Raw genomic sequence first — 14,379 nt, 5'->3', positions numbered from 1 at the left:
GGTGGTGAGTGAGCAGGTGATGACGTTGGGAGTTTCCGTCGAGTGGATGCACAAATATGGAGTGGAGTATAAGTAGCTGAGGTTGCTCACGTCGTGTGAAAGTTACGGCCGCAAGCCCCGGCTGATGCGTGCAGGATACGCGTTGGTGTTGTAAGCCGAGGTACGACTGGCAAGATTACTCTCTTGATGCTTGCGATCCGCCCTGGGCGATACATTGCGCGCATCGAATGCATTTTATAGGTTTGGAAGACTGTGGAGAGTATGTACGGTAAGGAGCGTCCTGACAGTGAATCAACATCTTTCTTTCTATAGGGCGTATGGCCTATGATTACTGATTGACATGTGCTCTTCTCCGCATTCTGGGAAGGGGAAGCTTGGGCCATTCAGATTTCTCCGAAAGATGACAGCCTGCTCCGGATGATGCCCGCAGCATCTCCGCAATCTTCCAAGCGCTGCATGCACGTCAACCTGCATTGCCAACAGATAACTCCACGACAAAGAACCCTCGCGATAGATAGAGCAATCCGTTCTCGCACAACCTCTCGGTACCATCACAATGGCCGCCCAAACAGTCTCAATATGTAAATTCGTCGGAACAATCACCCTGGGAATCGCAACTGTAAGTCACCACCCGCCACTTCCCTTCTCCAAGCTCCCCGCTTGAAAGCTATCAGAGCTCCAACCCACGCCTCCCTATACCAAACTCCCCCAGCACAAACCCCAGAAGACACTGTCCAGATAACTAACACCCCCATAGGGCGTCTCAGCAACCGTCTCGACCATCGCCCTCCCCTCCCTCCTCGCCCTCCCCACCGCCATAAACGCCCGCACCTCCCTAATCTACCTCACCACCAAATCCACAAACCTATCCTCCTACCTCCGCCACATAACAACCTTCACCCTCTTCTCCGCATACTGTCTCTCGCCCGCCCGCTTCCGCCACCCGTACCTACTTTACACATCTATCTTCTCGTTTGTGTCGGGACCCGGTGTCGACTATGCCGTTGGTCTGACCGAGGGCGGGAACGAGAAGAGGCAGGTTATGGAGTTGGAGGCGCAGGGCGATGAGGTGAATGGCGAGCAGGTGCGCTTGGCGGTGGAGCGGAAGCAGGTGGTTGAGTGGGTTAAGACGGGGTTGGCGGGTTGCGCGTTTGCGATGCAGGTTGTTGGGCTTTGGGGGGATGGCGCATAGATGGCGTTCGCTTCATGACGGCGAATGGAAGAGCGTAGGGGTTTGCGTGGAGGATCATGGTGGCTGTAGGAGATGGGTGGTGGATATACGATACTGGTGTTCTCTGAGTTTGGAGTAGGAGATGCGGATTGCTGTTGGCGTACTGTATGGTTTTGACTCTTCTTTCATCTTTCACGTGCTGGATACATACACATTTTTGTTAGCGACTATTATTATATCCCTCTCAATTCCTCTTAACAGACAAAGATCTGGGTGCACATTGGAAGAGCGTGAATGTCTAGAGCGTGTAAGAAACATCGAGCTAGAGCTATCGAGTGCAAGACCGGGTTGATCACGTAAACCATAGACTGGAGGCAAAGGTATGCTGGTATCTTGAATATGATTCATGTTGCTATGACTGAGTATGTAAGAAAGATGGCTCGATGATGAGAAACTTTTGCGCAGGATAGACCGAACCCAGAGAGTGAGTTCAAAGTCGCCTGCTGAATAGAACGAAAGAAGTAGCTAAACTCGTTGCTGCTGTCGCTGAGAGAAGAAATCGTGAACGCTGGAAGGAAAGCAAGAAGCACACGCTCTAACCAATGTTGTGCATACGCCTGTACAGCGATGGCGGCATGATTCCAATGTCAAAGGCTACCGCGCAGCATGGCTCCGACTTTTGTCAAACAGAACATCTGAAGTAGAGAAAGGATGATATGTAGCCACGACCATCCCGTTTTCGCGTAGACACATTGCCGAATTCGTGAGAACCTTGGTCGACGAGTAGGTGATCGAGGGTTGGTCCTGGAGGTACACGCCAGATCCTATGTTGTCGAGATAGCCTCAGGCAGGCTCTGTCTTGATCCTCTTCACCATAGCCTTTGAGTTATCAGGAGCCTTGCGCTTGGATTTGGATACCTGCTCGATGAAGTATCCGAGGTCGCGAATACCATCACCAGCGTCATCGAGGAACTCTGCATTGGCGGCCGCTTCATCGCCATCTTCAGAGCCTTTGGGGAGATGGCCAAGCAAAGCCTCAGCTTGCCTCTCAATATATGGGAGGTGCTTCTCAAGCTGCTCTCGGACTTGCTCGCCCAGAGGATTGATGGTATAGTCGACTGGAGCGTGCTCGCGGAGGTTCGTGCTATACTCATCGAACATGGCGTTCAAGCGCTCGAAGTGTTTGTTGATCAGAGCGCCCATCTTGTCATCGAGTTGAGTCCGGAACGTGGTGATGGCTCTGTCAACGAAATGGTTCTCGGCTTTGAGGAAGCGCGCTTCCAGCTGAGATTTCTTGAACTTCAAGACTGGCATGTGGTACCGCTTTTTTCCTTTGACAATGGATTTGATCTCAGGAGTGGCGGCGAAGACGTAGTCGTAGATTTCATCCGTGATAGTCGCAATCATGTTGTTCTCGCGTTCATCTTCCAGGGTGGCCCGGTGCAGTAGGCGCTTCTCCTCAGCGATCATCTCATCCATCATAGCCAGAATCTTACTCTTCATTCGATGTTGCATTGGAAGAAATTTGAGCTTGGCTTTCTCGACAGTGATGAGGTTTGCCGCGGAATCCTTCATCAAAGCCATTGTCTTGTTGAACAAGTCGTCCATGATAAGCGGTAACGCAGCTCTCAGTTTCTTCAAGTGCTCCGAATGTACAGCGTACCACTTGTAGAAGCCGGGCCTCAGTAAGGTAGCGAGCTCCAAATTCCAGTTCACTGTGTTCTCTAGACCCTTGGCCTTGGATGTCCCTTGCGGAACGTAACCCCTGTTCTTGAGAATGCGGTTCCAAGCGGCGTTCTTTAGGTCCAACCACTTCTTCAGTATACGTTTGTCCAGGGCCCCTTTGTAGACATTGATGTCTTTCTCGATCTTCGAAACGCTACTCTTTGAATAGCCAAGACAGTGCCAGTGTAGCATCTTGGCCAGATCACCCAAAAACCTGCGGCGGAGGTCGTCGAATTCGTCAGCAATCGTCACGAATCCAGCGTCTCGATCTGACTGCGTGACAACACGTTTCAACTTCTCGACGAAGGCGGGGACCGTTACTTTTCCGTGCAATATATAGGAGCGCAGGTTTTGAGGAGCTCCTAGGTTGTACAAGAACCTGCGGATCGCCGGTACTCCAGTATGCTCTGCGGAGAGTGCAGGTTGCTGGTCGTACTGAATCTTTCCAGACTTGATCCAGCTCATGTAGTTTGCTGTGGATGTATGGAAGATTTCCACGGTATCGTCGTGAGAGAGCTCTTGGAGGGTCGATCCGAGTATCCTGGAGATGGATTCTGCACGCTCTCTGATCATATACGCCTTCCTGTAGCGCTGAAGATACGACTTGTAGCGTGAAATCAACAATATCTTGGTGTCATCATCTTCTTCTTCCGCGGTGGTAGCGTCTTCGTCAGCCTGTTGCATATGAGTGTTGATTTCGTCATATACTGCTCCGGAACACTGTGCGAGTTGATCTTCCGAAAGTGACTTTGGAAGAAGTTAGTACGGTTCCAAGTGAAACTCAAGATACATACGTCAATTTTGGTTGCCACAACTTTCACGTTCGATGCACCATGGTTGAGCACACCAGCTCTTGCATTGCTTATCACCATTTCGTCGGTCCCGATGCGTACCGTGTCACCCAGGATGATCTCGACGTCGACAGTGTCTTTGACCTCATCGGCGTGTCGCGCTCGTGACATATTCGTATCACCAGACCCTAGAACTTGTTAGCTGTGATACGCTTCCATTGTCTCAATACTAACCTGGCAGATCGATAAACTCCAGATTCTGTTGAAGAAGAGGATGATTGAATCGAATGGTGACGCAATCGACAATAGGCCAAAGACAAACCTCGCCCTCGACGTTGGACAGAAAAGGTTTGATGACGTCCAAGAGTTCCTTGGGGGTGTTCTTGCTGAACATTGCAATCCCTTGGGAGTTCATGTCTTGATCTTGCATTGCTTCTTTGCATTTGAGCTGACATAAGCTTTTGAACTCTGGGGTATTGACGGGGCTTGAACTCCAAGCATCGAGGAACTCTTCTCTGGATCCAAAGATAGTATCGAAGAAGTCTTCTGCTGTTTTCTTGCGTTTTCGGTCGAGTTCATCCTGCTTGAAGGATCGAGTTCGCGGGCCATCTTCGTCTTCTGAGTCGTCCAGATCGTTATGATAGTCCATGTAAGAGCGAATATGTTCATCTACCATGGCTTCACGCTTCTCTGCATTGAGAAACTTGACTTCCGCAGAGAACTTGTCGCCCGGACCGTATGCGTATTTGACGATGGCGCTGGTACAAGCAAAGCCTTTTGCACCTGTCAGTGACAAACCGGTACAATCAAACAGAGCGTTGATCAGAAGGCTTTTTCCAGCTCCTTGGGCTCCAATGAGGGCGATCTTGATGGTGGATGCGCGTTCGACCTGGTCTAGCATCACTGCGGTCTTTACGACGTGCTCAAGTTCTCTGTCGAGTCCCGTCTTGCCCTTGGTGCATGAAGCGACTTTCTCTGAGATGTCTTTGAGTATGGCGTGGATCGTGTTTCGGTCCAGATCCCACCAATCATGTGGAGTTTTCGACTCAGCACTTGCATCGTACTTGAGGACAGTCTTGAAGAGATGGGCATGATCCTGGAACCCTCCAAAGTTGAGGAGCGGCTCCATTGCCATGCTTCGTAGCTGATACTGGACCTTTTGCTCTGGGCAAGGTATAGAAGAAGAGGGAAGTTGTTGCAAAGCAAGTGGATTGATGGAAGACTGGAGAAGAAAAGAAAAGGAAGGATGGTGTAGGAGTAACGGTTACCAGCAGAGCAGCAGATTAAATAGTAGGGCAGTGACGCTAAACCGCCGGCCGGCGAAGGTGAGGGGGACAAAAACCCGATTGCGTTGATAGTGAGTCTGGACGGTTGCTGATTATACTCCAAGGTGAGAGTCTGACGATGGACGGGCAGGGAATTCTGTGCCTTATCGGAGGCAAAGGAAGCGGTGGGATAAGCAGGTATTGTGCATTGAGGTAATTGACTGCAGATTGGACGAGGGTAAGTTTGGGAGATCGATATTCCAGATGCGGATGTCCAAAGTCCACCGCAACAGATTCTGGCGATCAAGATATATACCATTGATCTCCTCGGCCAGGCGGTCAGGTTCAGAAGTACATATTCCCAGCAAAGGCGTACAGATAGCGTATAGCAGATGTCCAAGCCCATATTGCTCTTCATGATCATCCAGACCTTGTGTCCCAAAGTAAGGACTTGGAAGGTTTTGCGGTACAATAGAGCATAATTTGTAGATGCGAACATTCTAAAGACCACGTAGGGTCCACTGAGTCTGCGGCTGGAGAACTAGAAGCGCGTGCCAGGCGCGTGCATCTCGCGACGCGTCCGACCGGGGGGTAAATGATACCTAACAGCGACGGGAAGATGCCAGAGATAATCGCTGCGGCGGTTGTGTGTTGGGCTCGGTAGCGGCATATGTTCGCACGATAGCATATTGCGAACAGGAGTGTAGGTTCAGCGTCGGGGAGGAGCGGAGTTCCAGCGTCCGCGCGAGATGCCTTAGCGCGATCATGTGATAGGCTAGTTCACTTGTGGAAACCACCCACGGGCCGCCTGCAGCAAACACTCTGGACACCCTCGTGCACTTCTGTACTATGACATTTCTTCGCCATCTGAAATCTTCGTACATCGCCAATATACGGTATCCTGGAGGTGTTCGTAGGTTTCCTGTCAGTACCCAGAATTTAGCGCGAACTATCCACCAGCGCGACGTCCACATCGGCCCCACACTTCATATTTCGCGAGCTTCAACACCCATGTATACTTCTGGGTAACGACGCGCACCGCATGACACTGTTAATTTTCGCGTTCGGTGCACGTCTTGGAGCATGCCAGATGCGGTCATAACGACTGTATACCACCTGGGCAGTGTCTGCACCAGCTGAAGCTTCGAAGAGTTCGTTCGATCATCGGTCTCGGTGTAAGCCGGATGCATTTATACTTCCATGCGCGTTCATTCCATGTCAGCTAAACTATCTCAAGCCTAGTCGACAGATCATCTTCTGAAACGCGACGCGACGCGCCTGTGATGTGGTTGGTATGTCTTCCCTCGTGCTTACCCTTCGAACACAACGCGTCCTCTGCAAAGATATTCGTCCATGCGCAAGCATGGCACATATGGTACCCAGTTCTTATTTCGCGAGCACTCTTGATTCAGAGGTTATCAGAGCCCGCGAACACTCTCACGCGGCACACGACAACATCATGAGCTCGCCTCCACGCTCACCTTCTTCAAGCCCAGGCTTGAACGACTACGCCGGCGATGTTATTCTTGGAAGCGGCCGATGCCTCAAATGTAACGCCCAGGGACATTGGGTCAAGGATTGTCCGTTGGCAACTTGCTTCCATTGTCGAAAGAAAGGTCACATCATGGATGACTGCCCTGACAAGGTCAATATACAGTGCTACGGCTGCAGCAAGTTTGGACATCTTCGCAAAGACTGCCTGAAAAACGAAGATGACGCCAGTGGCATCGCAGCGCAAGAAGAATTGCGTAAGACGCGTCAAACACTACAAGACACGCAGGAACAGCTGCGGCGCGCGCAGCAGGAGATTGGTCTGCTACACGAAGACTTGAAGGAAGCGAACGACAAACATGAACGTTGGCGCGCCTTCACACAGAGCACTACCGGGAATATCTGTGCAGCACCGAAAATGCAGTGTCTGCACAAAGGTAGCTTACTCATCGAGATCCTGAGTGTTGCCCTACGGTACTGACGAGAATGATTAGATCTACGATACACCCAACTACGTAGGGTTGACCCGAGTGCTGCGAAAGCACAACTGCAAAACTATGCGCAATACGTAGATAAACTCTTCGATCAAGATTCATACCACCTGTACCTCACTATCAACATGCTCGTATACGAAATCGACTATTTCAAGGTCAAGGAAAGCGATGGTGGCCTCATATGGCGATATGACGCAGCCCTCACTCTTGCGGCGCTGCTTGAAGGAGCCCTAGAAAAGTACGGGTATAGAGAAGCATGGGATCGGAACATTCTCGGGGCACTCAATGCCGCAGATGTACAGTTGAGTCGCATCATCATCAACATACATGACATTTTTGGGAACGAGTTCAATTTAAAATCAGCTCAGATCCAACTCGTAGACGGCGATTGTGAACTTGCAGCTGTTCACGGCTTCGATGAATACTACCCGAAGAGTAGAAGCTCATTGGAAAGGTTTATTGGGTTCTTCGGACATGTCTTTTAATGAGTGGGCCAAAGCTTTCGTCGAGAAAATGCGCGACGGTAATATCGCAACGCATTAGGTACATTTCCTTTGTATTACTAGTCTTGGAGAAACTGTTCATGTAAGCTTCCCTAGCATCTTAAATACCAGTAATTCTCAGCCACAGTGCGCTTGACTGTACCTCACACAGGGAAGAAAATGAACAGGACTGCAGCCTACAATAAGATGAAGACATGCAAAGCAGATAACCTAAAGTCAATGCAGGCTTTAGGATGTTCATTCTTTCTCTCGAATGGGATGACTTTACACCGATGTCTTGGTTCTAGAGCTATCCAGGCCTGGTCTCCGTCAAGGCTGAGTCGTCTCATCATCGCGCATTATCACAGCGATGAGAATGACTTAGGACACGGTGGAAGAAAGCCTCTACAGATTTCCTAAATACAGACGTAATTGAAGCGACCCTTTCCATACGCGCGGCACTGGATTGGTTGCTGTGGTGGGTCTGTTGGTGGCGGATTCATGGTACGTTCTTCGCTAATGGTTCCCAACATCGCCAAAAAGTTCTTGTCTGATAACTCAGCTCACTCATACTTTCTCCCTAATTTCATCGGCTGTTCTTGATCAGCCTAATTCTTCACGGCTCCTCCCTCAACGCCAAAGATCCACGCCAAAATTCGACATGCCTGCTCCTTGTTTCGACACCACTTGCACGAAACCAGCTCATCTTTGCTTGAGCTGTGGGGACCACGGCCATTATCGAGAGACATGCAAAAAGTTCCCACCCAAATGCCTCCACTGCGAACTACCAGGACATGTCATCGACGATTGCCCCCGGGCGGAAACTATTCTCTGCTTCAATTGTCAGAAGTGTGGGCATACGCAGAATAAATGCCCGAATCTACAAAAGAAGCGCAAGTCGGACACGATCGTGGAGTTCGTCAGCGCAGACATGTTGGCAGAGGCGAACAAGAGGACGAAGATTGCGCACAACAGTTGGCTGGCGAAGTATGGAGAGTTAGAGACGAAGTTTGGTATCTCGGAGGGAATAATTAAGGAATTGAGGAGTGAGAATGAAGACTTGAAGAGTGAGAAAGAAGACTGGAAAAGTGAGAAAAAATACTTGCAGGGGATGAACGATAGCTGGAGAGAGTATCTTCGCGAGGAACAAGCGTGGAATAAGACGCAAGCGACAAAAATTGATGATTTGGAGGGGGACAAGGCTGGACTATGGTTGAAGGCTGAGGATCAAAGAAAGGAGAATGAGAGCTTAAAGAAGCAGATGAGGGCGTTGAAATCGTCAGTCAGGAAACCGCTGTGGGAGATAGCATCTCTGCTCGATGCTTGATCGGTGAGTTTGTTCTTACCTGCTGTCAACACACAAAACTTACAGAGTCAACAGGTCCGGCATACAGTATCTTCAACACCCCCGTTCCACACCCAGACCAACCACGACTCCGCTATCCGAGTTTCAATACGCGGGTAGAAGCGGCAGCCGTTTCGGCTTATACAACAAGACGAAAACAAATCCCACGCATGAGACTTCGCGATGTAGGAGCCTTCCGCATAGCTTAGCAAACGTGCGACGATTCCAGTCGGAGAGGCTTCCACAAGCCCATCAAAATGGCAAAGAGCAAAGCGAAGAGACCCGGTGTGACGAAGAAAACCAGGACTCTCATGTTCACTAAATCGGTCCCGTATCACGAGCAATACCATTCTTACAAACCACCTTTTTAACCCATAAATTGTCCGACACGTCGTTTGATCTAAACGCATACCTAGATACTCGCGTAGAGAAAGCAGTAGAAGCAAGCAGAGAGACCATCAGTACTGACAAGCGCTACATATTGCACAGGTGAAGCCGACCCGCCACCACTCCACTCCACTCAGTCTCCTTCTCTTTCACTATCATTATATCTCATTCAATCCTAAGATTAGTCATCGAAAACATTCCAGGGGCATGTGGTCTAGACTCAAAAAGCGAGTATGGCAAGGCGCCCGTACGCGGTTGTACTGGCTTAAATGCGAGCGAGCTTGCAGGGAGACGCGGATTCGAGTTTCGCCATGTCCAACTCATTATCTTTCTTTTTGCCGCTCTTTCTGCTCTGGCAACAGTGCTGTTTGTATACTTGCTTAAGAAGATATGTTTCTGCCAAAGTAGTGGTGACGCAGAAGTCTACTTCACCTCAGCGTGCAATGGTGGAGTCGCTATCTTGGGACTAGGAGACGACAAGATCTTTTCGCGTTAGATGTTTCATGATTATAGCGTAGGTTGAAGTATACGTTACCTTCGTCAACACTTGTTCGATAGCATCTGATAGTGTGTATTTAGAAAAGGGCGGCCTAGCTTCGGTCATCCCCTAGTAACGTTCACTGTCTTCGTTCCAAGCCAACCCACCAGCCCAGCTTTTGTCCGCATCTCCGCCATCGATACCTTGACCCTTTGTTACTGCAACACCTTATCTCACTTCTCCAGCGCGCCCATATAAACGAAGGCCATTTTCTCAGTAACAGGTACCTTACGTGACCCAGCAATTTCCTTGCTAGACTCACTCCTTTCGTTCGCGTAGAGACTATGGAACAACTCAATCAGCCTGAGCTCCTCTCCATGGACCAATGCGAGTGAAACATTGTGTTTTATACGCCATGCGTGAGGCGCGAAGCAGTTCTGGCAGAGACGTGCGAGAGTCTTCATATTTATATACTGTGTGATATTGGTGTCACAGCCCTGAGTATCACAGATCCGGCGGTGGAGGGCGGTATGAAGGTCAGCGAGACTGAACGTGGCCTGTGAGTGAATTCCAATGGCCATTCTTAGGGTGCTTGGAGCGAGTGCGATGATCTACGATTACAGCGTTAGTCCGAAAGCTGTTACTCTGAGCATCTCTCACTTACCTCTTTCCACTCAAACATTTGAGATACCAAGTCCATTGCCATTCTGTTGACTCCTCTCCACGTCAATACAGTAGCAACATCCATGTGCAAGACAACTTGCTGTTGCAACTCTACCGGAAGCCGAGAAAGTAAACCTAGATTAGGTGCGGTGGTGTAGTCTGGTCCAATAGCGTGACGGGCATCGTCGAGGAGACAATGACGAGCAAGGAGATCGTGATGGATCACGCCGTGAATAGTGTTGGCATTACGTACATGAACACGTATGTTGTTGGCCGCCGACATGACAGTTTACTTGGCTGGAAATGATGGTTGTGGTGAGGTGTAGGCGTCCGGGTGTTAAGAACAACAAATGTAGAATACTGAGCGGACCTTTGACCAAAACTAGCGCAAGTGTAATGCGATTATCATGTGACAAAAGAAGTGGAACAGGCACTGTCGTGCGCTGGCGCTGGCTCAAGTAGACGGTTCATTGTAGTGATTATCGTTGATGCTTATGACGCTTGGAACACTGCAAGATCATTAGTCGCAAGAACCTATGTTGTGAATACGTATCCAATGAACAAGCAAAGATGTACACAGATGTCAGGACTGACACCTGCTGTGCCTGCTGTGGAGATTTCGAACAATCGAGTTGTATTCCCATAGCTTGTAAAATCCATGGATGCGTTAGAATCGCGGTTTACGTCGGATTAGAGCCAGCAATAAATGACCTGGAGCCTTCTGTGCCTGGATAAATCTTGTCACGGAGTGCATAACATCTAGGCAGCATCTTAATTCCTGCGCGTGGAATTGATGCAAAAAGAATGTCGATAAAAGGAAGATAGCACCTGGGCATGTATGCATGGTGCGCAGGGGAAAACGGGGCATGTGTAAGAAATTGGCAAAAAAGAAGAAATCAAGCTAGCTGCTCTCGGTTTCGATCCGAGGTCCTCCGGGTTATGAGCCCGGCGCGCTTCCGCTGCGCCAAGCAGCTTTTGTGGTTGATTGGTTGATGGAAGATTTGCAAACCCAATGCAATATGTTTACAGTCCAACAGCAGATGAGTCTGAGGTACAGAGCATTATAAGAGCAAGTCACAAAACTTTCGTGTGGGAATTCAAGCGAACTGTGGGACGTAGCGTGAAGATTCTGCTCTGACTCACAAAGAAGCGACTGGTTGTGGAGATCCCTTGCTAAACTTCGCAACACCCCAACACCCCAACTAAACCCTACCTAGGTACCAACAAAATCACAAAGCCCAACCCACCGGACGCCGCGCTAATCTACATAACCGAGCCTTACACCAAAAGCCTGACACAAAAATACACTCATAATCGCGATCGTGACCATAATCACACAACCTTCTCACCTCGAGAACGCCCCCTCAGCATCATCCCCCAGCCCCCTAAACGCAATCCTTCCATTACTCCTCAACACCTCACAAACCGTCTCAGCACTCAACTCATACCCACTCTTCCGCCAGCGCGCATTAAGCCAATCCGCCAACGCATCCGCACTACAGCTAAAGCGCCTCGTATCCCACTCATGCAGGATCAAATCAACAATAGGCTGATCAGGCAACGGTTCCGGATGCGGATCCTGCAGCGGCACCGAACTCAACGGCATGGGTAGTGCGCGGGGCGGAAAGATGTTTTCGTAGGCGGTCAGGAAGTGGAGGAGCGTGTGTTCGGTGTGGGGGCGCGAGGCGAGGGTTATGCCGAAGGGTTGGCCGTTTAGTTTTAGGGCGGAGAGAGGGCAGGCGGCGGTGGGGTAGCCGGCTGCGGCTGCGAGGGCGGAGAGGGGGGCGTCGCCGGGGGCGACGATGAGGTCGAGGGATAGGGTTGTGAAGAGGTAGTCGAGGCCTTCGGGTCCGCCGGCGGTTTGGAGGTGTTGGCGTGCCGCGTTTACTTCTTCGCGTTTGGTTGTGGATTGGAGGGCTGCCATTAGGTCGTTTTGGTCGGGGCAGGCTGGAGGGTGTTAGTAAGAGGAGGGAGTTTGGTGGGTTGGAGGGCACGTACTTGGTGGGAGGCAGAGTTCGGGGTGGTCGAGGTTGAAGTTGATGATTTCAGCCAACGAGTGCATCTTTGTGACTTTGAAGTCGCGGATGAACTCTGCTAGACAATCTTTGAACTCGGAGTCTGCGTCGTATCAGTATCAGGATACACCTGGCGCAATAGAGGAAGATACTAACAAACAACAGGCTCAAAGCAATTCTTGCCATCGATGGTCAAACTGGATTGGTTCGGCAACTCCACCGGATACACGACATCAACGCCCATCTCGATCATGCTCTGAACAATCATATCGTATTTCTGCGTCTGCAACATGTCAGCACTGCATAACCCCAACACAACACCAACCCCTGCACCAAAACGTGCGTTCTATACTTCCATATGTACGCAGAGGTAAGCACTAACTCACCATGAATCGCTCGGCGTCAGCATTGATCCGCCCGCTTTTACGCCACGCCTTCCAAATACTCGGCTCGCAGATACCGATGCGGAGCGTCCCGAAATCCGGCTTGATCTTGAATGATCTGTGTGGACTACTTGCGTGTTCTTCGCGGTTGGTGGGAACCATCATGGCGTCCATTAGCGCTACGAGGTCTTTTGCTGATTTGGCCTATGGTACCGTCAGTGCGTGGAGTACGAGCTGACACATGCGTGTATGCTTACCATGCCTCCGACGGCGTCGAATGTCTTGCTTAGGTTGAAGATGCCGTCCATTGGTATTTGTCCAGCTGTGGGTTTCAGAGCGTAGAGCGCGGCTCGGTTTGCGGGTGTGATTAACGATCCGATGGTGTCTGTTCCGATCGCAAGGGTGCTGAAACCTGAGGCTACTGCGACTGCGGATCCAGTTGATGATCCTCCCGGTGCGGAAAGCTCCCAGTGTAGCTTCCTTTTCGCGATGTGTCTTGAGACATACGGTGACTGACACTGTCCGCCGACTGCTGACCACCCAGGAGGCATAGAAGGGTTCTTGAGACCGCAGAATTCAGTCAGGTTCGATTTTCCGATGATGATCATGCCGCGTTTGACCAATCGTTCGACAATCGTTGCGCTTTTCTTGGGTATGCATCCTACGAAAGCGTACGATCCTGCACAGCAGTAAGTCACTGGCCTGGATCCAAGTTATCTATCCACATACCAACTGTGGTATCCATGCCTAGCTTCTCATCGGTCATGATGTTATCTTTCAACACTATCGGGATACCATGTAGTGGGCCTCTTATCTTGCCTCTTGCCCGCTCATCGTCCAGCTTCCTAGCCATCTTGATCACTTCATGCTTTGGCGCAACCGAGATCAATGCACGTAATTGTCTTCCTCTTCTGTTGTGCTGTTCAATTTCCTTCAAATACAACCGCACAATCTGCACACTCGTGAGGGCTTGTGCATTCATGAGTTCGGAAAGCTCAAAGGCCGAAATCGTAAGCGGATCAAAGTCTGGCAGCCATGCATCGTCGGCCGAAGATGTGAAGGATGCTTTGCGCGACGCATTACTGTTGTCGACAGACTCCCGTGGTTGTGCGTTTCCGATGTTTGGCGCAAGCGCCGTTTTCAGATATCTGAATACCTTCGGCATGGCTGTGTTGGGTTTGCGACCGTCGGCTGTGTCCAATGTGGGGTGCGGGCGCGTGGGGACGGAGATGCCGGGATGTGTGTCGATCCGGGGTGATGAAAGCGGAGCGTGAACGTTGTTTGGAGTGAGAATACGTGCGATCGCAAGACTGAACAAGCAGATCGTCAATGTAGGGAGATGGGACAGCCAAAAGCGTCTGCAGGGGACGTGGGCTCCGCTAGATTATGAGTGCTTGCCATGGCTGCGTCCGAGGCTCTAGACATCGCCAGTGGCTGCGGGTATGATCACTCCTTCGAGGCCTGACCGAACTGGACGTTCGCCTTCTGACATCCCGGTTCATGGCGTCCATAGACTGTGTGGAGTAATAGGGTTGGTGGTTCCAGGGAAGCCAATCGAGGACAAGTATTTCCGGTAATTCGTACTTTATGTTCTTCCTATTCGCAGATGCAAAAGCCCCGTAAGAACCACATGATGCGTGATCAGGTTGAAGTTGCACAACACTTTACCCGGAACGCAGGGCCGCACGG

At 50.4% G+C, this 14,379-nt stretch overlaps 4 protein-coding genes and 1 non-coding gene across 5 annotated transcripts; 2 read left to right on the top strand and 3 right to left on the bottom strand.

The window, feature by feature from the left end:
• Positions 1-556: 556 nt before the first annotated feature.
• Positions 557-1,192, top strand: J4E87_003220 (uncharacterized protein; the record flags this gene model as incomplete). Its single annotated transcript, XM_049374849.1, has 2 exons — positions 557-619; positions 758-1,192. The coding sequence occupies 2 exons, from the start codon at positions 557-559 to the stop codon at positions 1,190-1,192; spliced, it is 498 nt and encodes a 165-aa protein (XP_049235840.1).
• Positions 1,193-2,014: 822 nt separating this feature from the next.
• On the bottom strand, positions 2,015-4,822 carry J4E87_003219 (uncharacterized protein; the record flags this gene model as incomplete). Its single annotated transcript, XM_049374848.1, has 3 exons — positions 2,015-3,643; positions 3,691-3,875; positions 3,922-4,822. The coding sequence occupies 3 exons, from the start codon at positions 4,820-4,822 to the stop codon at positions 2,015-2,017; spliced, it is 2,715 nt and encodes a 904-aa protein (XP_049235839.1).
• Positions 4,823-6,861: 2,039 nt separating this feature from the next.
• Positions 6,862-7,422, top strand: J4E87_003218 (uncharacterized protein; the record flags this gene model as incomplete). The annotated part of the gene is made up of 2 exons (XM_049374847.1): positions 6,862-6,866; positions 6,963-7,422. 2 exons carry the CDS (start codon positions 6,862-6,864, stop codon positions 7,420-7,422), a joined length of 465 nt encoding a protein of 154 aa, XP_049235838.1.
• A 3,772-nt stretch (positions 7,423-11,194) lies between these two features.
• J4E87_003217 lies at positions 11,195-11,266 on the bottom strand. The gene has a single exon. It is a non-coding gene; the product is annotated as a tRNA-Met (tRNA).
• A 371-nt stretch (positions 11,267-11,637) lies between these two features.
• Positions 11,638-13,855, bottom strand: J4E87_003216 (uncharacterized protein; the record flags this gene model as incomplete). Its single annotated transcript, XM_049374846.1, has 6 exons — positions 11,638-12,239; positions 12,291-12,410; positions 12,464-12,590; positions 12,694-12,894; positions 12,948-13,369; positions 13,420-13,855. The coding sequence occupies 6 exons, from the start codon at positions 13,853-13,855 to the stop codon at positions 11,638-11,640; spliced, it is 1,908 nt and encodes a 635-aa protein (XP_049235837.1).
• Between the last annotated feature and the right edge of the window lie 524 nt (positions 13,856-14,379).

This window comes from Alternaria ethzedia (genome assembly GCF_023757985.1).
Source record: "Alternaria ethzedia strain BMP 0044 chromosome Unknown scaffold_5, whole genome shotgun sequence".
Taxonomy (NCBI): Eukaryota; Fungi; Ascomycota; class Dothideomycetes; order Pleosporales; family Pleosporaceae; genus Alternaria; species Alternaria ethzedia.
Note: the sequence above shows the minus strand (reverse complement) of the source record. Positions and strands in the feature narration are given on the sequence as shown.